Source organism: Oculina patagonica, chromosome 7, assembly GCF_052425735.1.
Source record: "Oculina patagonica isolate OP01 chromosome 7, crgOcupat, whole genome shotgun sequence".
Taxonomy (NCBI): Eukaryota; Metazoa; Cnidaria; class Anthozoa; order Scleractinia; family Oculinidae; genus Oculina; species Oculina patagonica.
In genome coordinates this window covers 23,268,660-23,294,462 of record NC_135764.1, presented here as the reverse complement: position 1 = coordinate 23,294,462, position 25,803 = coordinate 23,268,660, and the positions used below count along the sequence as shown (strand labels likewise).

At 37.4% G+C, this 25,803-nt stretch overlaps 3 protein-coding genes across 3 annotated transcripts in view; all 3 read left to right on the top strand.

Annotated features, from left to right (window-relative positions):
* The window catches only part of LOC144660434 (uncharacterized), a 34,525-nt gene extending 30,493 nt beyond the window's left edge, over positions 1–4,032 (top strand). The window contains exons 13-14 of the mRNA XM_078521051.1: positions 1,831–1,908; positions 2,775–4,032. Coding sequence (XP_078377177.1) covers positions 1,831–1,908; positions 2,775–2,971 — 275 coding nt within the window. The 3' untranslated portion in view covers positions 2,972–4,032. The remainder of the gene's footprint in view (positions 1–1,830; positions 1,909–2,774) is intronic.
* The window catches only part of LOC144660431 (uncharacterized), a 124,225-nt gene that overhangs the window by 67,830 nt on the left and 30,592 nt on the right, over positions 1–25,803 (top strand). The window lies entirely within an intron of this gene.
* LOC144660980 (N-chimaerin-like) lies at positions 6,366–24,572 on the top strand. Its single transcript, XM_078521703.1, has 7 exons — positions 6,366–6,456; positions 21,873–21,914; positions 21,987–22,033; positions 22,255–22,286; positions 23,242–23,358; positions 24,239–24,297; positions 24,535–24,572. The coding sequence occupies exons 1-7, from the start codon at positions 6,366–6,368 to the stop codon at positions 24,570–24,572; spliced, it is 426 nt and encodes a 141-aa protein (XP_078377829.1).

The window sequence follows — 25,803 nt, the reverse complement described above, 5'->3', positions numbered from 1 at the left end:
AGTGCTCAGCTGCTTAGATAACAATACATCTAAAAATGGCAATTGACCTTTTTCCTCTGTTTCCATTGTGAACTTAATGTTGGGACTCGGGCACATGTTAAGGTATTCAAAAAACATGATGGCATCTTCACTGTTTCTAAAACAGCAAATAATATCGTCTACATATATGCGATAGTATATTATACCATAACCGAGAGAATTCTCGCGCGCTGATTGGTCCAAAGTTATGGTCGATGAGAGTTTTGACCATGAAAGTGACGTCAGATCACGCCACGCACACGTGCGGGCTAAAAGATATGTAAGTTTGGTCTCCATGAATGAAAGCAAATTTCATCGTGTTTTTGTTTGAATCAAATACGCATTTGTTTCGAAATTCAGGATTAGACTTTTACTTAGGTGATATGTCGAAAGAAAATTGCCCAGGCTTTTGACTTTTTGGTCTAACTGAGAAGAACGTGAAGAACGGTGGTAGCGAACCGGCAGCAAGCTGTCGATGTTCAGTGAACGAGCGCTAACAAGATTTTCAGAAAGAAAAATAATCTGGCTCGCTTCAAGCGATAGGCACACACTCAACGAGAGAGGAAAAGGTAATTAAAATTGTTATTCTTTGAATTCTTGTTCATCTTCTTTTGTATCATTGTCGTTTTTACGTGTCGGACCGGAATGTTTACGTCCCACCGGCAAAGTTTTTTCACGGTCAGGCATTGCTTTTGATAAATACCGACTTGTTCGAGTTTGTTATGGTATAAAACAAATCGACCACATTTCTCCATGGTCTACACCCTTATAGACCATAGAAATGACGCCATAAAATGTCCAAAACTTTGCAGTGAAACCACTCGCCTGCGGCTCGTTGTTCCACTTGAGTTTTGAACATTTTATGACGTCATTTCTATGGCCTATAAGAGTGTAGACCATGGAATAATGTGGTCGATTTGTTAAGTACTCTACGACCGGTGTAATTATCTAACCAAAGCTTTTCATAATGACCAATGAAGGAATTGGCTAATACAGGGGCTAGAGGTGAACCCATAGCTACTCCATCTATTTAATCATAAAAGCAACCGTCAAATAAAAAATGGCTGTGACTTGTAGCAAACTGAAAAGTTCCTTAAGTTGAATTTTGCTTAGTTTTAAGTCCGACTCAGTGTTGCTATCAAAAATTGCATTTCAGACAAAGGTATATTAGTAAAAAGACTAGTAACGTCATATGAAACCAAAAACATGTCACTGAAATCTATATCTTTAATTTCTCTAACAAAAGAAAACGTATCTGTGCACAAAACTCTGAGGAGATGTGGGGCTTGAGTAAAGAACAAAAATACTTGGCTAAGTTGTAGTTAAAAGTGCCTATTGATAGAACTGGGATCTTTGACTTTATCAGCTTTATGTAATTTGGGCAAACCATACAATCTAGCATTATGGCTGATGATGATGTTTGAAACATCGAAACATGTTCCGAAAACTGAAAAGCCTTGTTATGTTTTTAAAAATATTTAAAATCAGTAGCCGCTAACAAAAGTAACCTTAAGGTATCGAGGAAACATTATCCGACTTGTTCTTGCCTTTTAAGACAAATACAGAACGTTGTTGTATTCTCAGGCAAGGCAGTCTGCACTGTATCTACCTTTTTACACTTAGGTAGGTAAACTGTCTATGTTTCCAGGCTAATTGCTTGTGGTCGCGGAGGGTGGGGGCGGAGGTGCAGGACAGTTGTGATGGAATCCCCAAATTTGACAGGGGGAAGAGGGTAGTGAAAATCCCAGATTGAATTACTTTCTTCGTAAATACTGTGTTTTGCCATTTTACTGTAGTCTAATATCATTTCAGGACCTCTGTTGCCTGAAGCTCTTGATGTGAAAAATATTCCTTTTGTTCGGAGAAAACAGCTAACAATTAACTTGTGTGGTAAGGGCTAATACAAAGTTTAGACTATGCAATAAAGATACTCTGAAGGACAATTATTTTTTTAACACTAACATAATGGGGAACTACATATAACGTCTTGGGAAAATATTGGTGTTGACCGTATGAAAGGTCCATCAAACGTACACATTATTGTTACAAAGTGAACCAAAGAAGCTAGTTCAAATTTTCTGTATGTTATTACGTCACTTTCACAACTTGCCGATTAACGAATTTTGTATATCCTATATCAAGCTTGTGGTGAAACAGAGAACCTTTTCAAGCACTTTCTTAAAAGGCTGAACCAGAATAACACAATTGTCGGCCAGAATAAATGTTTGCTTTTTCCATATTGTTTAAAAGATAGGACATCGGCCAAATAAACCAATGGGAACAACGTTAACGAGACGGCTCTTTGCCATCAAGGTCCAGTTGTCACGCAACAAAAACAACTGTTTTCGCAATGCATAGCGGCAACAGGGTCAATCATTTTTAACCCCTATCTATCTAGTTTGTAAGAGTTGTTTATTTGGCGACTGATCACAATTATTGGCCTTTGCCTGGAGACAAACAAGGTTGACTTTGATAGCTTTGTTGTGTTGTCGCTTAACTTCGCTTCCTTCCTATGCCTCTACTTATATTGGTTGCGACAGATGGCCCTCACTTTTTCTGGACTAGAGCAAGATAAAGAACTATTTGCATGAAAATTCTTATTAAAATGGCGGATGTGTGTTGTTGTTGCATATAGCCAAATTATCAAAAAATGTTTTTGTTCTTCCTTGTGGTTTGGGTGCCAAGAAAATAAACCTTATGTACATATAGCACTCACACTGAGGGAAAGACATTCATATATTTTTTCGCATTTTAAGGTGGAGAGGAGTGGAAATTCTTTGCTGAAAAACTGGGCTTGACTCCAGCGGAGATCCGTTTCCTTGACAAGCGACTTTTGGACCCATGTGACGCCGCCTTGGCTCATAGTCGAAATCAAGGTTACATAGCCTGTGTGGGAGATCTATATGACGCATTAGTAGACTGTGAACTTCCAGTGTTGGCAGATTTGCTATAAAAGGAAGACAATTATTGAAAGTTTCTTAGAGTCAATTTGTTAGACTTGCTTTCTACAGGAATTGCTGTATTGAGTCGGCAAACATGTCTCCGCACATTGTGGTTGTCAAGGTTGTCAGTTTATTCAGGCATACAATTATACAATGTAATATTGTACATTTTGAATAGGTAGCAGTTTTTTTAGGTTGTTATTCAACCTTAGAGGCAAGTTAAGAAAAAATTCAAACTTCGTTTATTCCGGTGCGTGTAAATAAACTATTTTCATGGAACACTTCTTGGCCTTGTACTTGTGGAAACAAAATATAAGTTAAGTAACTTAACCTATATGCAAAATATTAGTTTTATTTTTTGTCGTGCTGCTGAGATAAAGAACGTGTATCAAAGAAATATTTTTTACAGTATTGGTCGTTTTTAGGATAGAGTATTTTATATTTTTTAACCTTTTCATTCCTTTCTAGAATTACGTAATGCATTTTAGCATTTTTTTGCAGAACGCAATCTTAATAACCAATTAGTTTTAACTTTTTGTCGTGCTGTTTAAATGAAGAACGTGTATCAATGAAATATTTTGTGTACTGAGAACTGGTCTTTGTAAGACTTTAAAGTTCGATGCCATTTAGTTTAGATACAGTATTATATATTTTCAAGCTTTTCAATTTATTCTAGTATGCTATTTTTGCTCTTGAAATACATTATAACTTAATTAGCCTTAACGGACGTATTTTGCCATAGGAAATCTAGACAACCTTTTTTGCGAAAAAAGAAAAAAAAATCTCGTTCCCCGGTGTGTACGTAAAATGACTGTTTTTTTAGGTCGGGTCTTGCCCTTGTGCTTTTGAGAACAAATATTTACTCTTAGCTATAATGTCAAACGTTTAGCATAAGCTTTTCTTTGCTATCAATGATGAAGAACTTCAAGGAGGCCCCGTGGAGGCCCTACATTTCTGTGGTGGAGACTGAGGTTTAAGTTGCTTTTCGCCAAAATGTATTGTCATGTACTTTTTGTTCCTTTTTGTATTTAGCTTGTAATGTATTAATAGAAATAAAAGGTAAAGGAAGCAATACGGTCTTCTTTGACTTACCTTATTTGGAGCAGACCACGATAAAATTTGGTCGAGTACAAAAAACAATTTGTGCAATTCTCCCTCGCTCCAGGGTGGCGGGAAGGAGAAAGACCGAGACACCCTGAAGTAGGCCTTTCTCGATTATGCTAGCATTTTTTCGGCATTTTTTGGGAAAACGAGGATTTTTTTTCGTTTTTTCTTGAAAAAGAATTGCTAGCATTTTCTGTCATTTTTCATGACTGTGATCCAGATTTCAGCACTCAGAACTCAGAAGGATAAATAATCCTAAAGTTTCACAATTTTGATTACTTAATTTGATTGTTTTCTGTCTGTTTCGACTGTTTGTGCGTTGTGTTACTTGTGTGTTTCTTTTTTAATTTTTTAAAAAAAAATTTTTTTATTTTTTTTTAAATAATTTGTTTTAAATATTTTTTTTTTATTTTGTTTATTTTTTTTATCAACAAACATCATCATCATCATCATCATCATCATCATCATCATCACTTTGTTTACCCTCGGATTTGAAGAGTAGCTTATACAGCTAATATCTCCGAGCATTTCACAGTAAGCACAATACAACGGGCAAAGACCAGACCACAACACCGGGAACTCCATGCCCTACTCTTTACGATAAGCGTGTGGGTTCTTTTACGTCCCCTGCTGACCATAACACTGAAGATGCAGGAGACGGGGCCTACGGTTTATCGTCCTTATCCGAGAAGACTAGAATATCTAACCATTTGCAGATTTTATTGCAAAGGCAGCATATTCTCCTCAGTTATTTTAAGACCCTGAGTGTTGGTCCGGTCCGGGACTCGAACCCGAGATCTCCCGCACTGTAGTCCGTCGCTCTACCAACTGAGCTAACCGGTCGGCGGTTAGTATCACCTGTTGTTGATATGAGCATATAATGTAAGAGTTTGTACGTTTTGTTTGAAATAAAACAAAGCATTCTTTGGAATTCAAGTGACATTTTTTAAAGAAATCAGGCATTATTTTAGCATTATTTTGCCTTTATGCGAGAATTTCTAGTAGCATTAAATGCCAGTTTTACTAGCATAATCGAGAAAGGCCTACCCTGACGATACTTTTTTGTAAGTTATTTCTATGATTTCTATAAACTGTTTTTATCTTTTGATATTTTTTGACTTGGTTAACCTAAAACACAATCGAGACAAACTACCGCTAAAAAATCTGAGCCAAGTTATTTTTGGTTTAATTACAGTCAATCCATTTTCAAGCGTGCAACAATTTTGAAAAGAATCAGTAGCTGCTTGTAAGCAATAGTTCTTTGCTCAAAGAATTCGAAGATCCTGTACGGACGCTCATCAAACTCATTAACCAAAAATACCTAATATCGTTTATCATGCCAAATTTTACTCTCTTAAGATTGATTAAGGTCAATAAGACCGATTTACATGAGAAGAGGCACGATTTGGAATGAATTGTGCTCTTTAGGCGATGACAAACCGCCTTATGCTGTGGCCCTAATTTTGGTGTGAGAATTACCCTCGTCCCCAGGTTCTTCTCGGCGACGAGTTTTCGAGGTTGAGGATTGGTAACTAAACACATGCAAAACACACGTTTATCTGTATTCTCGTCCCAATAGCCCTTTCGAGAAACGAAAAGTTTAGGACAAGAAATCGCCGCGAAAAACACAAAGCAAAATACTCCTTGAAAGTTAGAAAGGACTTATACAAAATATAAACGGAAGAGTCAAATTATATTTGGCGAGTTTATATCAGATTCAGTAAACAGACTTCTTCTGCAATTTTTTCTGTTTAAAGCGATTACGAGACCACGTTTGACCTCGGTCGTTCAGGAGATTTATCTTTTATAAAACATTAGGTTAATCGAGATGTCACGCAAGGAGATAACACAACTTTTGTTTCGATTTTGATGAACAGTCATTCAATACAGAAGTTGTCATGTTATTTAGTGTACGTTATTTTTTTAAACAAATTTTCTGAAAATATTAAAGATATTTATTGAAATGTCATCGCCTCTGCATGCACTGCATGCCGTTTATTTTTTAAACAATTTACCCTGCAACATTATGTTACGACTGAAGTGAACACGAGAGGGTCTGGATACAAGTTTATAATTACTTCAAGGTAGGTACGGAAATGCGCATTCTCTTCCTCAGAGCCGCTTGTCCCTATAAGCCGGCTAAGCCTGGGACAAAAGGAACACGTGTTTTGTTTCTTGTGCCCAGGCTCATCCGGCTAAGAGGAACAAGTGGCTCTGGGGATGACAATAAGTCAAAGGAAGGGGGGGGGGGGGATTGGGAAAGGGGTTAGAGGTAAGGTCGGTTAGGTTTCGATTAGTTGAATGCATGAAAAACAGGAAGAACGTTCCAGCAAGGAAAAATCTCAAGAAGCTGACCTACATCACGTCCACATGCAGTCCACTGATCAGACAGGTGTGTAATCATAACCCTTTCAGCTCAAGCGAAGCCTTTCGCAACCGTTTTTGTTTTATTTCGAGCTTTCGTCGATCCACGGCATCATCAGGGAATCTTTGACTGTTGAATATTTTCTCATTCCCTGATGATGTCGTGGATCGGCGAAAGCTCAGAATAAAACAAAAACGAGGCCTCACTCGACCCATTTACTCGTCTTTCTAATTTAGTTTAAAGTTATCCCAGACGTTCATTTGAATGTCGTGCCACAATGAAACTGAAAATTATCAAGGCGCTAAACGAATTTGTTACTGCGACAAGCTCTAGTGCGACGGGCACAAACAGGAAGTACGGCAGCCCTTTCAAAAAACTTATACTACCGCATACAGTTTGTTTCAGCTTCAATTGTCATGACGTTATGTTGTAAATTAACGCTGTCGTGACTCGTGACTCGCAGTTCTAGTAAAGCTTATTAAAATTGTTCGGCCGATTTGACTGGAGTAAAATACGTGTACAGTAATCTTGAAACTTAGGTAGATGAATATTTAATATTTTGCGGTCTAGCGGGTCTAAAATAGAATTTTAGTGCTGCATTTAGACACGTACTGACATCTACTGACACAATACTTGACAAGAGCTCCGGTTCCGCATCACTTCAATCGAAGCCTTCAAGAGCGAAGTCGTTTATGTGGTATTATGAACTGATGGTGAATAATTGGCCAAATTTGTAACAGTTAGCTGAGATCTGAAGATTTTAAATCGTCTGAAAGGCTGTTTTGTTTTACGTTTTAAAATTGTCACACAGTGCGCGACAACACAAACGCGGATCAATCTGTTGCCACGCACGTAATTGTTGGTCATGTCTGGCTTGTTCCGTTTTAAATCATGTTTGCGACATTATAAAATTAATTTAAATAAAAGGAAGCATTTTTTTTTAAAAAAAACGTAACAAATACTCGCCTTTGAATTTAGCTGGAATCACCAGCTGATGTTTGTGCTGATGTTCCATACGAGCACTTAGCACCAAAATGAAGCAGTCGCGAGTCGGAAAATATTAGAGAGGTTAAGCATGACGTTAACGGCAGACGGCAAACGGCAAAGGTAACTTCTGATTTTGAGTTCTTTTCTTCTAATCCGTGAATAAAGCACACAAAAAGGGACAAATGTCTCCTACTATTCATTGGCAAATACAAATAATTTCACTATACTGTATACACAGCTGAAGAGAGACGGCAAAAGTTTCATTTTTGCCGTTTGCCGTAAACGTCATGCTTAACCTCTCTATTATTAAAACAACAACGGCTAGTTTGAGCACAAGTTCATTCTTGAAAAAAAAAAATGAAGACGACCGTTTAGTCGAAAACGTTTGGTGTTTTTTTTCCTTTTTTAAAATTTTAAAGAATTTTTTTATACATTAACTTTTAATCTTTAAGCGAACGTTATGGACAAGTTCATTCTTATTGTAAAGTTTATGGATGAAAAATTAACTTTCATTAATACTGGAGTAGACATTCGTATTCTGTGAAGTATTTATAGAATATCCACGATGATGTTCTCAATATGCTACTCCGATATTGTATATGTCGGCTTGTCTTGCGGTTTACCTGCCCCTTGATAAATGCGGGTTGTTTTGCATCCACTCATAGTTCTTCTTTGGTCGGCCAATTTGACCTTTATCAAAACAAAATAAAATTGCCAGGCTACCTCCAGTACGTGTAATGAATCACATTATATTCCGAGCATTTAGGATACATGTTCAGCAATAGACCATTTGCATTATGACGTAATAGCGCAAAGACTTCTGGTAGTTGTAGTTAAATCCGCGGGAAAATACCATTTCTGGCTTGTGATTGGCTAAGGGCAGCCAAGCGCGAATGTGGACATCCAGGACTTTTATTTTGATCTGAAGTTGAGCTGCGAAGTTTACGCTCTTGTCGCTTCGAGATTTGTTTATACATTCAGATTTCATTTAGCTGTCAAAAATATAGAAAACAGGATGATAGCTTTGGAATGAAAATTGACTGTCAAATGTTTTTCGTGTTCAAGTAAGTTTAATATGTACGTTGTGTGGCGGAGTTAACTTGGTAGAATTTCATTCATCGCGGCCGACAACTTCTCTTCATAAATAATTTTAGCCTAAAATCACAGCTTCAAAAAGTCGCGCACTGGAAACAGATTGCTTGGAAGGGCGAGTCTAGAATATGACTAAATTTGTGTGGAATCAAGTGAAAGCAAGGTACTACCCGGTTCACTGTTGTAAGCCTTTTATTGCGCAAGCGCATTCACGATATTAAAAAGAGTGCTCACAGGTTAAACACGCTTTATAATCTTCATAGATTGTTTGTGCATTGTGTTTGTGCGATTTTCAATCGACTCGCGCCCTTTGATCGACTCAATCTGTTCTCAGATTTGCCCTCAGGCATGCACATTAATAAAGCTGATGGTCCTCCAATATTGTTGTTAAACAATACGATTGGTGTTAAGCATCTTTTCTTCTAAATTATCTTTACCAGTCAGTACAGTTCTTAAATTCCTTCAACGCCATTGTTATTAACTGTACATGTGCTACGAACTCGTCTCAATTTCCTTTGCTTTGTCCTCAACGCCATTGTTATTAACTGTACATGTGCTACGAACTCGTCTCAATTTCCTTTGCTTTGTCACGGCAATTATTAACACGTTCTGATTCGCGTCTTCGTAGCCAGACGTTACTTGTTCAGTTATTTTTTCTTTAAAATATCGACATTCGAAATTCTTCCATAACACTGATTCTCGACCTACAACCATCGTCAGAAGTGTTGGCACGATTACCAAATTAATTCCTTCTCTCCCCCCTCCCCTTCTCAATGTTGAGCTCCCGAACATATTGCACAGACAATCCTTAGCCACAATAGGTTCAACATTGAAAGGGGTGAGGGGGGCTCTTAAAATGTTTGTATGCACCATTGAGAAAGTTTAAGCGTCAAGTATCCGCATTTTTTTATCTTCTTAGCGTAAGTGTTCCAACTACTTCTGACTAGGGTTGTCTGAAAAATACGGGTGTGGTCAATTACGGTTTCTTGTTATTGATCGCAATTAAGGGGCGTCCGTGAACCCTATTTCGTGTTATGAATTAGAATAATGGTTTTCTAATGAAATTGGAGGGGATATATGCTCAAAGTACTATAATTTTTGTCATAATCATAACAAAAACGCGAGCTAAAGAAAGGATAAGCAGAGTTTCAAAATTTGTAAGGAGTGGAAAAGTGGTCCGCTAATCTATAAATTAGCTACAGCGAAATAAAAGCTCGTATGTTAATGAATTCTTGCATATGCATGTATCGATCTCTGCTACATGTGGTGAGGTCCAGGCTTTGGATACCCACTGTGCTTTAACTCTTCTTATGCCATTCGAAATCATACGTAGAGGAACTGCCATACAGATAAAAGGGCAATGAATGTGAAATTTCTGGGTGCTAATTGGGAACTAATCCCCCCACAGGCTTCCCAAGCTCAAAAGTCGTCTTTTTGATGTGTTTTTAGAGCCCTTCGGGCGGCCGACTCTACATACGTGGTGTATGCGACAGCTTGTGTATATAGAGAAATGTATGGGAAAATCACGGATTCTCTAAAATCGGGTAAATAACTATCTATTTTGAAATAAAGTTAATCTACCTCAAATGTGTCGCTTACTTGTGTCTTGTGCCGAATTTGAAGCCATTCCGACGCCATTTAGCGAAGTTATTCGATTAGTTCCCAATTAGCACCCAGAAATTTCACATTCATTGCCCTTTTATCTGTATGGCAGTTCCTCTACGTATGATTTCGAAGAAGAAGGAAAGGCAGACCACTCCATCGATCGCTGGCCAGAGCTCACTCCACAAATCGCTCTCTCCTCAAAAGGAAAAGTCCCGAATCGCAATAAAACCAGCAGTTCCATAAAGCCCAATAAATTTCACTCCACATACGTGTGCTTCGGCGGTCGAAAGTCTCGTAAAGAACGAGAAATTTTGCTTTAAATTTGCCTATTCGGCTTTCCAGATGTGTTTGTGACTGACCTCGCGCCAACGGTCAAGTTTCACGCTAAGACTCCCAAGGGATGTTTTCTGAAAGCTGTATTGTTCGCTAATGTTTACATAGGTAAGGGAAAAGCCGCGTAAATATAAATCTGACACCTCCACGTGCAGAATAAAGCAAGATATTCGCGAGCATTCAAGACAAGATAATATCCCAAAGTCGCAGGAAATTTTGTTCGATCACCGCGTCGATCAAAAACTACATTTTGTATGATTGTGGCTTCAGGGCTTCAGCCCTAGCGTGAAACTTGTTGTCGTGTTGTCAGCCCGTGACTTGGTTCTAATGCACCAATCAGAATGGGGATGAAACCAGATACTTGTCGTTGAGTAACGACCGTTGGCGCGAGGTCGATCACAAGCACATCTGGAAAGCCGAATAGGCAAATTTAAAGCAAAATTTCTCGTTCTTTACGAGACTTTCGACCGCCGAAGCACACGTATGTGGAGTGAAATTTATTGGGCTTTATGGAACTGCTGGTTTTATTGCGATTCGGGACTTTTCCTTTTGAGGAGAGAGCGATTTGTGGAGTGAGCTCTGGCCAGCGATCGATGGAGTGGTCTGCCTTTCCTTCTTTTTAGAAGGGGAGACAAGACTTCGAATAACTTCGCTAAATGGCGTCGGAATGGCTTCAAATTCGGCACAAGACACAAGTAAGCGACACATTTGAGGTAGGTTAACTTTATTTCAAAATAGATAGTTATTTATCCGATTTTAGAGAATCCGTGATTTTCCCATACATTTCTCTATATACACAAGCTGTCGCATACACCACGTATGTAGAGTCGGCCGCCCGAAGGGCTCCAAAAACACATCAAAAAGACGACTTTTGAGCTTGGGAAGCCTGTGATCCCCCAATGTACAGAGTTCATTTGCTTGTCACCTTTGGCGCTCTACTGGATGCCGGTAGTTTTCTTATAACAGTTTATTAACTTACAAGTTTCATTAATTCAACTCCTTTGTAAACGGAGACGCAGTGGTTAATAACTCACATAGACAGTACACCACGACAGTACACCATTCCAAATGTCAAAATTGCGATTGTTTAAAGGCTCTACAAGGTACAATACTGGCTTAAATTAATCTTTGTACAGTAACAATCATACCGAAATTGACATTGAGGTTTGTCTGTTTTATTTGAGGAAAATAAGCACAATACACCACATTACCGATAAAAATTAAAGATTAATTGGTAAACAAGGTTTTACTTGCTGTTTTATGATGGTGTACTGTGAAAAACAAGGAAAATTCTATAGCTGGTAAGATGAATATCGCCATAATTCCAAGATAATAAATTTCTTTATAGGTTTCTGATGCGAACTGCACTCATTTGCCATGAAGATTATGAATTTTCGTCGTTTCTTTGTGGTGTACTGTACGGTGTATCGAAGGAAAGTCATGTTAATGCCTAACCGGATCGACTGGCAGTGAGGCAGGAGGTCACGCAAAAAACAGAATAAGTTTTAAGCTTCGTGAGCTCCATGAATGCTGTTTACCCTTAAAAAGCGCTAAACCCGTCATTTTAAATTACGACTTCAACGACCTTATAGCAGTTTGCGTTTTATTTCGGAAACCTTTTTATTTCGACTGCAGCTCGACAATTTATTGAAGGACGCCTCCTTGCTTACACGCCGAGCGCCATTGCATAACCACTCAATACAAGAGTTTTCCAAAAGTTTATTTTAGCAAAATGTGTTGGCAACGTGCGATAACTTATTCATAAGCTATGGCATGTCTTTTAAATAGTCGGGAAATAATGAAATTGAAATACACCACATGCTATTGACTTAACTTACACTTGCCCTATGATCACAATGACAAACATACTATTGTAACACGCGTCAAAGTTCTTTTTACATGTCAGTGCACTTCCATTCCATGAAAATTACGTTTGTAGTGCAATTTACATGTGCCTATAGTATAAACGGATACATTTAACACAGTTTTGAAAGATTTATATTATAAAGGAACCTTTGCAACCCGCTATTCCGTTTAAGATACAGGAAAATTATTAGTCACGCAAACCATTATGTGACATTCTCTTCGAATTAATACAATTGGTCAATTATGCAGTCACGGGTCATGACCTTGCCAGTAAAAAGGCTAGTAACTAAGCAATCCCCAGGAAATATATGGTGGCTATATGCATTACCGCTTTCGTTTTATAAGCAATTTATTCAATGTATAGGTTTTGAGACAACCATCGTCAGAAGTGTTGGCACGATTACCAAATTAATTCCTTCTCTCCCCCTTCCCCTTCTCAATGTTTGTATGCACCATTGAGAAAGTTTAAGCGTCAAGTATCCGCATTTTTTATCTTCTTAGCGTAAGTGTTCCAACTACTTCTGACTAGGGTTGTCTGAAAAATACGGGTGTGGTCAATTACGGTTTCTTGTTATTGATCGCAATTAAGGGGCGTCCGTGAACCCTACTCGTGTTATGAATTAGAATAATGGTTTTCTAATGAAATTGGAGGGGATATATGCTCAAAGTACTATAATTTTTGTCATAATCATAACAAAAACGCGAGCTAAAGAAAGGATAAGCAGAGTTTCAAAATTTGTAAGGAGTGGAAAAGTGGTCCGCTAATCTATAAATTAGCTACAGCGAAATAAAAGCTCGTATGTTAATGAATTCTTGCATATGCATGTATCGATCTCTGCTACATGTGGTGAGGTCCAGGCTTTGGATACCCACTGTGCTTTAACTCTTCTTATGCCATTCGAAATCATACGTAGAGGAACTGCCATACAGATAAAAGGGCAATGAATGTGAAATTTCTGGGTGCTAATTGGGAACTAATCCCCCAATGTACAGAGTTCATTTGCTTGTCACCTTTGGCGCTCTACTGGATGCCGGTAGTTTTCTTATAACAGTTTATTAACTTACAAGTTTCATTAATTCAACTCCTTTGTAAACGGAGACGCAGTGGTTAATAACTCACATAGACAGTACACCACGACAGTACACCATTCCAAATGTCAAAATTGCGATTGTTTAAAGGCTCTACAAGGCACAATACTGGCTTAAATTAATCTTTGTACAGTAACAATCATACCGAATTTGACATTGAGGTTTGTCTGTTTTATTTGAGGAAAATAAGCACAGTACACCACATTACCGATAAAAATTAAAGATTAATTGGTAAACAAGGTTTTACTTGCTGTTTTATGATGGTGTACTGTGAAAAACAAGGAAAATTCTATAGCTGGTAAGATGAATATCGCCATAATTCCAAGATAATAAATTTCTTTATAGGTTTCTGATGCGAACTGCACTCATTTGCCATGAAGATTATGAATTTTCGTCGTTTCTTTGTGGTGTACTGTACGGTGTATCGAAGGAAAGTCATGTTAATGCCTAACCGGATCGACTGGCAGTGAGGCAGGAGGTCACGCAAAAAACAGAATAAGTTTTAAGCTTCGTGAGCTCCATGAATGCTGTTTACCCTTAAAAAGCGCTAAACCCGTCATTTTAAATTACGACTTCAACGACCTTATAGCAGTTTGCGTTTTATTTCGGAAACCTTTTTATTTCGACTGCAGCTCGACAATTTATTGAAGGACGCCTCCTTGCTTACACGCCGAGCGCCATTGCATAACCACTCAATACAAGAGTTTTCCAAAAGTTTATTTTAGCAAAATGTGTTGGCAACGTGCGATAACTTATTCATAAGCTATGGCATGTCTTTTAAATAGTCGGGAAATAATGAAATTGAAATACACCACATGCTATTGACTTAACTTACACTTGCCCTATGATCACAATGACAAACATACTATTGTAACACGCGTCAAAGTTCTTTTTACATGTCAGTGCACTTCCATTCCATGAAAATTACGTTTGTAGTGCAATTTACATGTGCCTATAGTATAAACGGATACATTTAACACAGTTTTGAAAGATTTATATTATAAAGGAACCTTTGCAACCCGCTATTCCGTTTAAGATACAGGAAAATTATTAGTCACGCAAACCATTATGTGACATTCTCTTCGAATTAATACAATTGGTCAATTATGCAGTCACGGGTCATGACCTTGCCAGTAAAAAGGCTAGTAACTAAGCAATCCCCAGGAAATATATGGTGGCTATATGCATTACCGCTTTCGTTTTATAAGCAATTTATTCAATGTATAGGTTTTGAGACAACCATCGTCAGAAGTGTTGGCACGATTACCAAATTAATTCCTTCTCTCCCCCTTCCCCTTCTCAATGTTTGTATGCACCATTGAGAAAGTTTAAGCGTCAAGTATCCGCATTTTTTATCTTCTTAGCGTAAGTGTTCCAACTACTTCTGACTAGGGTTGTCTGAAAAATACGGGTGTGGTCAATTACGGTTTCTTGTTATTGATCGCAATTAAGGGGCGTCCGTGAACCCTATTTCGTGTTATGAATTAGAATAATGGTTTTCTAATGAAATTGGAGGGGATATATGCTCAAAGTACTATAATTTTTGTCATAATCATAACAAAAACGCGAGCTAAAGAAAGGATAAGCAGAGTTTCAAAATTTGTAAGGAGTGGAAAAGTGGTCCGCTAATCTACAAATTAGCTACAGCGAAATAAAAGCTCGTATGTTAATGAATTCTTGCATATGCATGTATCGATCTCTGCTACATGTGGTGAGGTCCAGGCTTTGGATACCCACTGTGCTTTAACTCTTCTTATGCCATTCGAAATCATACGTAGAGGAACTGCCATACAGATAAAAGGGCAATGAATGTGAAATTTCTGGGTGCTAATTGGGAACTAATCCCCCAATGTACAGAGTTCATTTGCTTGTCACTTTTGGCGCTCTACTGGATGCCGGTAGTTTTCTTATAACAGTTTATTAACTTACAAGTTTCATTAATTCAACTCCTTTGTAAACGGAGACGCAGTGGTTAATAACTCACATAGACAGTACACCACGACAGTACACCATTCCAAATGTCAAAATTGCGATTGTTTAAAGGCTCTACAAGGTACAATACTGGCTTAAATTAATCTTTGTACAGTAACAATCATACCGAAATTGACATTGAGGTTTGTCTGTTTTATTTGAGGAAAATAAGCACAGTACACCACATTACCGATAAAAATTAAAGATTAATTGGTAAACAAGGTTTTACTTGCTGTTTTATGATGGTGTACTGTGAAAAACAAGGAAAATTCTATAGCTGGTAAGATGAATATCGCCATAATTCCAAGATAATAAATTTCTTTATAGGTTTCTGATGCGAACTGCACTCATTTGCCATGAAGATTATGAATTTTCGTCGTTTCTTTGTGGTGTACTGTACGGTGTATCGAAGGAAAGTCATGTTAATGCCTAACCGGATCGACTGGCAGTGAGGCAGGAGGTCACGCAAAAAACAGAATAAGTTTTAAGCTTCGTGAGCTCCATGAATGCTGTTTACCCTTAAAAAGCGCTAAACCCGTCATTTTAAATTACGACTTCAACGACCTTATAGCAGTTTGCGTTTTATTTCGGAAACCTTTTTATTTCGCACTGCAGCTCGACAATTTATTGAAGGACGCCTCCTTGCTTACACGCCGAGCGCCATTGCATAACCACTCAATACAAGAGTTTTCCAAAAGTTTATTTTAGCAAAATGTGTTGGCAACGTGCGATAACTAATTCATAAGCTATGGCATGTCTTTTAAATAGTCGGGAAATAATGAAATTGAAATACACCACATGCTATTGACTTAACTTACACTTGCCCTATGATCACAATGACAAACATACTATTGTAACACGCGTCAAAGTTCTTTTTACATGTCAGTGCACTTCCATTCCATGAAAATTACGTTTGTAGTGCAATTTACATGTGCCTATAGTATAAACGGATACATTTAACACAGTTTTGAAAGATTTATATTATAAAGGAACCTTTGCAACCCGCTATTCCGTTTAAGATACAGGAAAATTATTAGTCACGCAAACCATTATGTGACATTCTCTTCGAATTAATACAATTGGTCAATTATGCAGTCACGGGTCATGACCTTGCCAGTAAAAAGGCTAGTAACTAAGCAATCCCCAGGAAATATATGGTGGCTATATGCATTACCGCTTTCGTTTTATAAGCAATTTATTCAATGTATAGGTTTTGAGACAACCATCGTCAGAAGTGTTGGCACGATTACCAAATTAATTCCTTCTCTCCCCCTTCCCCTTCTCAATGTTCCATTTGTATGCACCATTGAGAAAGTTTAAGCGTCAAGTATCCGCATTTTTTATCTTCTTAGCGTAAGTGTTCCAACTACTTCTGACTAGGGTTGTCTGAAAAATACGGGTGTGGTCAATTACGATTTCTTGTTATTGATCGCAATTAAGGGGCGTCCGTGAACCCTACTCGTGTTATGAATTAGAATAATGGTTTTCTAATGAAATTGGAGGGGATATATGCTCAAAGTACTATAATTTTTGTCATAATCATAACAAAAACGCGAGCTAAAGAAAGGATAAGCAGAGTTTCAAAATTTGTAAGGAGTGGAAAAGTGGTCCGCTAATCTATAAATTAGCTACAGCGAAATAAAAGCTCGTATGTTAATGAATTCTTGCATATGCATGTATCGATCTCTGCTACATGTGGTGAGGTCCAGGCTTTGGATACCCACTGTGCTTTAACTCTTCTTATGCCATTCGAAATCATACGTAGAGGAACTGCCATACAGATAAAAGGGCAATGAATGTGAAATTTCTGGGTGCTAATTGGGAACTAATCCCCCAATGTACAGAGTTCATTTGCTTGTCACCTTTGGCGCTCTACTGGATGCCGGTAGTTTTCTTATAACAGTTTATTAACTTACAAGTTTCATTAATTCAACTCCTTTGTAAACGGAGACGCAGTGGTTAATAACTCACATAGACAGTACACCACGACAGTACACCATTCCAAATGTCAAAATTGCGATTGTTTAAAGGCTCTACAAGGTACAATACTGGCTTAAATTAATCTTTGTACAGTAACAATCATACCGAAATTGACATTGAGGTTTGTCTGTTTTATTTGAGGAAAATAAGCACAGTACACCACATTACCGATAAAAATTAAAGATTAATTGGTAAACAAGGTTTTACTTGCTGTTTTATGATGGTGTACTGTGAAAAACAAGGAAAATTCTATAGCTGGTAAGATGAATATCGTTATAATTCCAAGATAATAAATTTCTTTATAGGTTTCTGATGCGAACTGCACTCATTTGCCATGAAGATTATGAATTTTCGTCGTTTCTTTGTGGTGTACTGTACGGTGTATCGAAGGAAAGTCATGTTAATGCCTAACCGGATCGACTGGCAGTGAGGCAGGAGGTCACGCAAAAAACAGAATAAGTTTTAAGCTTCGTGAGCTCCATGAATGCTGTTTACCCTTAAAAAGCGCTAAACCCGTCATTTTAAATTACGACTTCAACGACCTTATAGCAGTTTGCGTTTTATTTCGGAAACCTTTTTATTTCGACTGCAGCTCGACAATTTATTGAAGGACGCCTCCTTGCTTACACGCCGAGCGCCATTGCATAACCACTCAATACAAGAGTTTTCCAAAAAGTTTATTTTAGCAAAATGTGTTGGCAACGTGCGATAACTTATTCATAAGCTATGGCATGTCTTTTAAATAGTCGGGAAATAATGAAATTGAAATACACCACATGCTATTGACTTAACTTACACTTGCCCTATGATCACAATGACAAACATACTATTGTAACACGCGTTAAAGTTCTTTTTACATGTCAGTGCACTTCCATTCCATGAAAATTACGTTTGTAGTGCAATTTACATGTGCCTATAGTATAAACGGATACATTTAACACAGTTTTGAAAGATTTATATTATAAAGGAACCTTTGCAACCCGCTATTCCGTTTAAGATACAGGAAAATTATTAGTCACGCAAACCATTATGTGACATTCTCTTCGAATTAATACAATTGGTCAATTATGCAGTCACGGGTCATGACCTTGCCAGTAAAAAGGCTAGTAACTAAGCAATCCCCAGGAAATATATGGTGGCTATATGCATTACCGCTTTCGTTTTATAAGCAATTTATTCAATGTATAGGTTTTGAGACAACCATCGTCAGAAGTGTTGGCACGATTACCAAATTAATTCCTTCTCTCCCCCTTCCCCTTCTCAATGTTTGTATGCACCATTGAGAAAGTTTAAGCGTCAAGTATCCGCATTTTTTATCTTCTTAGCGTAAGTGTTCCAACTACTTCTGACTAGGGTTGTCTGAAAAATACGGGTGTGGTCAATTACGGTTTCTTGTTATTGATCGCAATTAAGGGGCGTCCGTGAACCCTATTTCGTGTTATGAATTAGAATAATGGTTTTCTAATGAAATTGGAGGGGATATATGCTCAAAGTACTATAATTTTTGTCATAATCATAACAAAAACGCGAGCTAAAGAAAGGATAAGCAGAGTTTCAAAATTTGTAAGGAGTGGAAAAGTGGTCCGCTAATCTACAAATTAGCTACAGCGAAATAAAAGCTCGTATGTTAATGAATTCTTGCATATGCATGTATCGATCTCTGCTACATGTGGTGAGGTCCAGGCTTTGGATACCCACTGTGCTTTAACTCTTCTTATGCCATTCGAAATCATACGTAGAGGAACTGCCATACAGATAAAAGGGCAATGAATGTGAAATTTCTGGGTGCTAATTGGGAACTAATCCCCCAATGTACAGAGTTCATTTGCTTGTCACCTTTGGCGCTCTACTGGATGCCGGTAGTTTTCTTATAACAGTTTATTAACTTACAAGTTTCATTAATTCAACTCCTTTGTAAACGGAGACGCAGTGGTTAATAACTCACATAGACAGTACACCACGACAGTACACCATTCCAAATGTCAAAATTGCGATTGTTTAAAGGCTCTACAAGGCACAATACTGGCTTAAATTAATCTTTGTACAGTAACAATCATACGGAATTTGGCATTGAGGTTTGTCTGTTTTATTTGAGGAAAATAAGCACAGTACACCACATTACCGATAAAAATTAAAGATTAATTGGTAAACAAGGTTTTACTTGCTGTTTTATGATGGTGTACTGTGAAAAAAAAGGAAAATTCTATAGCTGGTAAGATGAATATCGCCATAATTCCAAGATAATAAATTTCTTTATAGGTTTCTGATGCGAACTGCACTCATTTGCCATGAAGATTATGAATTTTCGTCGTTTCTTTGTGGTGTACTGTACGGTGTATCGTAGGAAAGTCATGTTAATGCCTAACCGGATCGACAGGCAGGAGGTCACGCAAAAAACAGAATAAGTTTTAAGCTTCGTGAGCTCCATGAATGCTGTTTACCCTTAAAAAGCGCTAAACCCGTCATTTTAAATTACGACTGCAACGACCTTATAGCAGTTTGCGTTTTATTTCGGAAACCTTTTTATTCCGACTGCAGCTCGACAATTTATTGAAGGACGTCTCCTTGCTTACACGCCGAGCGCCATTGCATAACCACTCAATACAAGAGTTTTCCAAAAGTTTATTTTAGCAAAATGTGTTGGCAACGTGCGATAACTTATTCATAAGCTATGGCATGTCTTTTAAATAGTCGGGAAATAATGAAATTGAAATACACCACATGCTATTGACTTAACTTACACTTGCCCTATGATCACAAAGACAAACATACTATTGTAACACGCGTCAAAGTTCTTTTTACATGTCAGTGCACTTCCATTCCATGAAAATTACGTTTGTAGTGCAATTTACATGTGCCTATAGTATAAACGGATACATTTAACACAGTTTTGAAAGATTTATATTATAAAGGAACCTTTGCAACCCGCTATTCCGTTTAAGATACAGGAAAATTATTAGTCACGCAAACCATTATGTGACATTCTCTTCGAATTATTACAATTGGTCAATTATGCAGTCACGGGTCATGACCTTGCCACTAAAAAGACTAGTAACTAAGCAATCCCCAGGAAATATATGGTGGCTATATGCATTACCGCTTTCGTTTTATAAGCAATTTATTCAATGTATAGGTTTTCAGACTGTCTGAAAAATACGGGTGTGGTCAATTACGGTTTCTTGTTATTGATCGCAATTAAGCTCCCGAACATATTGCACAGACAATCCTTAGCCACAATAGGTTCAACATTGAAAGGGGGAAGGGGGGCTCTTAAAATGTTTGTATGCACCAATGAGAAAGTTTAAGCGTCAAGTATCCGCATTTTTTATCTTCTTAGCGTAAGTGTTCCAACTACTTCTGACTAGGGTTGTAGATCTTCTCAAAAATTTTACAAAACCATCGCTTCTCAACCTTTCCCGCCATACTTATCACTCATATTTTTATTATGCTTTTCGTTTCGCTAACCGGAAATGAAATGCAACTATTTCTTTTTAAAAAAGCTGCTTGTTTTGGATTGTAGTAGTTAAAATTATGTAATTCTGTCAACTATAATAGTCCGTTTATGACTACATGTACACAATTCTGTTGCTCCACGAGATCGCGCCAAAGTGCACTGTCTTAATCATATGACTTTGTCACATGTTTCTGTTTCACGCTAAAAGTTAATGAAATACAAAACAAAACAAAAAGTGATCAACGCAACGTCACGACATTTAAAAGCATTTTCTGATTACTTTAAAATTGAAGAAAACCGGCTTAAAAGAATCGTTTTCTATCATAGAAAAAACAACAAAGGAGTAATAAAAACTCGAAATAAACAAGGATGGTTTCAACTGACCAAGATTAAGACGGATTACAAACGATAAACTCGATAAAACATGCAAATTTATTCAAGATGCGCTGTCCGTGACTTAGCCCCATTTAATCTAAGGGCCTGTTTACGTGATTCCGGAATGACTTTCATTCCGAAACGAAACTCGTTCCGGAATAAAGTTCGTTCTGCATTTACATGACAGAGTCAACCGGTTCAACCAAAGGCTTTTTCACGTGCGAGGTTTTCGCGCGAGATCAAAACAAGATGGCGCATGTTTCGCGTAAACATGTTTTTTTGCCTATTAATTGCCGTATCTGTAATTCTAACGACTAATTTGACCATAGAGCTGCTTCTTTGGGCTAAACAGTAAATGCTTTTACGTTTTTTCGCTCTGAATTCAAACTGTGGAGTCCGTATGCGGTTTCATGAGTTGCGATTTCATCTCGGAACGAAATTCGTTCTGTGTTTACATGGCACCAGAATGAAATGTCATTCCAGAACGAAACTTTCATTCCGGAATGAAAACCGGAATGATCTCATTCCGGAATGACTTGACTTTCGTCTCGGTATCATGTAAACAGATACAGAGAAATGTATGGGGATGGAATGAACTCGTTCCGGAATGAAAGTCATTCCGGAATCATGTAAACAGGCCCTTATATGTAAACAACATCTCAATTTTCTCTCTTTTGTTTAATTCTTACAGTGGATTATGCTCCCAGCTACGATCCTCCATGGGAATCGCTAAGTAAGTCAATTGTCTTTTGATTTGTTGTTGTCTGTTTCAAAATATATTTTCATGCTTGTTTTATGCTTGCAGGGACAAAGGAATTACCAAAAGCGACCAAAATTGAGTGCCAAAAAAAGGTGCGAGAACATCGGTGTATTATAATATTTATTAAAAATATAATCTGCTTGTTTGAAACAGTTATTTTTTTTACCCGATATCCAGGAAAAATTAAACATTTTTCCGAATTTTATCTCTTATATTAATCGGCGTTAATCTTAAAAAAATCGAGCTGATTAACCATGGATTTGCACGGCTCTTTATAGCCTTAATTTGACATCATATTTATTTTACTCCATAGACTCCCAATAAACCTGCTCAGTATGCCAAAGAGTAAGTTTCATTAAGGAAGTGGTCATAACAAGTATACTCGACGAGGACCCACCTTGTGTAGGGGTAGGGGGCTATGCAAGATACGATTCTTTTAAAGCCAAATGGACAAAATTTATTGGCCTTAAAATTTGAGTTGAGAATTTCATATTAGGTGTGCCTGAAGCTTGCTCTGCTGGAGAAATGGCACAAGGAGGTTTGAATCTTTTTCTTAGTTTCTACTCCTGATAGAGTGGGGTCTATACAAACAAGACACCATCTTGGGGAAAGGGGGATACATGAAGAGACCACCTGTCTTTTTGTAGAGTGGTGGTTCCTGTCTGAGTACAATAGTTTTGACCATTTCCCTTACCACCAAATTTATCTGTAACGTTGATGGTTGTTGGACGAAAAGGACGACATGAAATTACTCGAAGAATGCTAATTATAACACTTCTTAAGTCTAATGCGAATAGCCTCTGTAAGGGCGAATAGCATATGCTTGTCATGTTCTTTAGGCCAAGTAAAAAAATACAAATGTTTCTCGTCCCCGCCCGCTTTATTTTTTAGGGTCGCCTCTCTTTTTTTTTAATATTTGTTGTTGAAAAAGTTGGAACGAACAAAAACCAACAGGCGTTACTTTCACTTTGTACGTCGTTGAAAATTCTGTAAGACAGTGGCTTTTTTCCGCGCAAAATTTTAAAGCCTTGGTACAAACTTGGTACGCTAGGTCCATACTGGATAGGTAAATTACCTTGCAGGATTTATTTTGCAAGTTTGCTTCTGGAGAATTTGACGATGAAGGAAAAAAACATCGATGTTCGAACAATACAGGTAAGGAATGCAACAACAAAATAAATAAAAAATAACGTTAACAAAAAAGGCGTTCGCCCGCTGCGAGGCTGTAGACCATGCCAGCTTTTTTAACCGCATCGATAGTTTCCTTCGGTCTCACTGTCTTGTTTGAACTTCCTTTCAGATTTCATGGTTCCATTTCACGCGAAGAAGCGAAAGACCTTGTATCTCAGTATGCAGATGGTGGCTATCTTGTTCGAGAAAGCCAAAGAACCCCTGGGAGTTACACTCTCACACTTAGGTGAATTAACCATGTAAACTTAAGAAAGATTGAACGATTTCACATACCTTAGAACGTAAAAAAATTATTTCAAATGTCTCGCGTTCAGATTTGAGATGTATTTCAGCCAGTCATTTGAAAAACATATTTTATCACTGCTTGCCGTAATTTGGCAACGTGAATCAAACGTTAAATTGGCCAGATTTTAACGCCACTTACCAGTGAATTTTGAGTTTCTGCTTGAAGCTGACCAGTGTGTTCCTCAGACATTTCGCACAGAAATGTCCCAACTAATTTCACAAATCTCCGGTTTCCGTCTATTGGAAAAGTTCGAAAGTTTCCTAAGTTTTGGAAAGGTTGCCTTAAGTTGAGTTACAGGTTGGGACATATTTAATAATAATAATATTAATAACAGTTCTTAGCACGCACTTTACATACGTCTCAGTGCGTTTACATTTGAAATTTAAAAGTAAAAATATAAAAAACCGATTTAAATTACAATCAGATAAAAATACGCTAAGGATAACCTAATTTAATTACAATTGATAAAAAATAAAAATAAAAATGACAATAAAAACATGGCGAACTTGTTAAAAATATATTGACCTAAATAAATATGTCTTTAAAAGTGTTTTAAAAGTGGTCTTTACTCTTATTGGCTATAGTCCGACAAATGCAAATCTTGTCAGTTATTGCTAAAAGCAAGATTAAGGCCACCAAAAATGCCGGGCACCTAATGCTGTTACATTCACATTCTCCAATTTTTTTTTAACGTTTAGACCAACTTTATACCTGACCCTGTTTTTACTTTTTACTTTTCCTTGCTTTTAAGATGCGGTTGTGTTTAGACCAACTTTATACCTGACCCTGTTTTTACTTTTTACTTTTCTTTTCTTTTAAGATGCGGTGGTGTTTCAAGAAACTATAAATTATATTTTAGTGAAGGAATGCACTTTATAGGTAAGTTAAGGTTTATGTGGCCTAATAACGGTTTTCAGTATTTTTTCAGTCCTTATACTTTGATGGGTCACCAGTACAACTCTTCATAAATTGCCATTACAACAATGACATGAAACAAATGCCCAATCGTTAGTCGACGAGTTGCGATCATTTTCTTGACATTAGTGGTTACCATAGAAACAGTACAACCTGTTAGAAATACCCTCAGTTAAGCCTTTACTGCTTATAACTCAAAAGTGAGCTCGGTGAACCCCATTTTTATTGTTGAGTTATGATCAGCATGTCAAGCATCATGTCAGCATGTCATGCTATCAGAGGCTAAATGCTAACAGTTCTGGCGCTCCAAATTGACATAATAATAATAATAATAATAATGATAATAATAATAATAATAATAATAATAATAATTATAAAAGTAATATATAATTATAATAGAAACCTTCCCAAAATCCTTTGCAACTGAAAAATCGTTAATGCCAAATAACTTGGTCAGTTTGAAGTCAGTAGAAGTAGTACGTCGTTTAGAAATATCCCTTACCATAAAGTACTTCTTGTATAAGTCGTATGTCAATGACGTCATTAGTCACGTGACTTTGCTCAGAAGTTTGTATTTGCTCACTGTGACGAAAATAGTTTGTTACTGAAAAAACAGCCATTGCAGTTTGAAGCACATTGGTGTGAGGCATTTTGGACTGCCGGGGTACCGAACGAAATATTAATATTAAGGGGGCTCTGTACAATTTTCAAAAAATGGGAGTCTGGGTACAAGTGCGTATCTGGCGTTGCATTAAATGCAAGGAAGAAACAAATTACATGTTGGTAGATATTTATATGTTAAGTACATTTTTATCACTTTTATTGTTATGACGTCATCAGCCACGTGACCAGAACGGACCGCAGTTTTAAATTGGCTTGAAAACTTTACCTGTATCTCTCTCTTAAGATTTTTTTGAGCCAAGTTGTAGCTTTTTAAATAGTGTTTTTAAAAATGGCCATTATTACTTTTCCCTAAAAAAGGTCGGCAGTAAAAAATAATACAACTGAAAAGTTTGTTGGCTTTCTTCTCAACGACCATTTGCGTTAGGAATAAAAGAAAATTTTGCCAAAGGAAGGAGTGTATGCTCTTTATGTTATCGTAGTCAGTTTCTTCTCATTTCAATTGGTTTTGGCGAGGTTGAACGTTATTTCTTTCAGACGAAAGGAGTGGGCCTGGGGAGAAGTTAAATAGCTGCCTCTCCCCCTCCCCCCTGCTGGGGGTCATCCCAGCGGATTCCCCGCGGACCCTATTGTGGGCTCATGTTATTTTCAAAATGGCGACTCTGCGGTCGACTCTGCAAGTTATAGAGGACAGTTTTGTCGATGTTTTTCTTCTTGACGCGATAAAAACGAGTCCCCAAACGTAGGGTACACCTTCTTCATTTGTATTCCCGATAACGAAGAATATGGAATGAGTAGAAACGTGCAAAAAAGGGGGTAACAGAAACTTAAAGGTGAGCATTTCTCATT

What these genes read in the sequence shown, in the direction of transcription:
- LOC144660980 (XM_078521703.1), top strand. Translation starts at nt 6,366, where the DNA reads ATGCATGAAAAACAGGAAGAACGTTCCAGCAAGGAAAAATCTCAAGAA. An exon ending in GCAGTCCACTGATCAGACAG is followed by an intron (nt 6,457 to 21,872) that starts GTGTGTAATCAT and finishes TAATTCTTACAG; the next exon opens with TGGATTATGCTCCCAGCTAC. An exon ending in TGAAGGAATGCACTTTATAG is followed by an intron (nt 24,298 to 24,534) that starts GTAAGTTAAGGT and finishes ATAACTCAAAAG; the next exon opens with TGAGCTCGGTGAACCCCATT.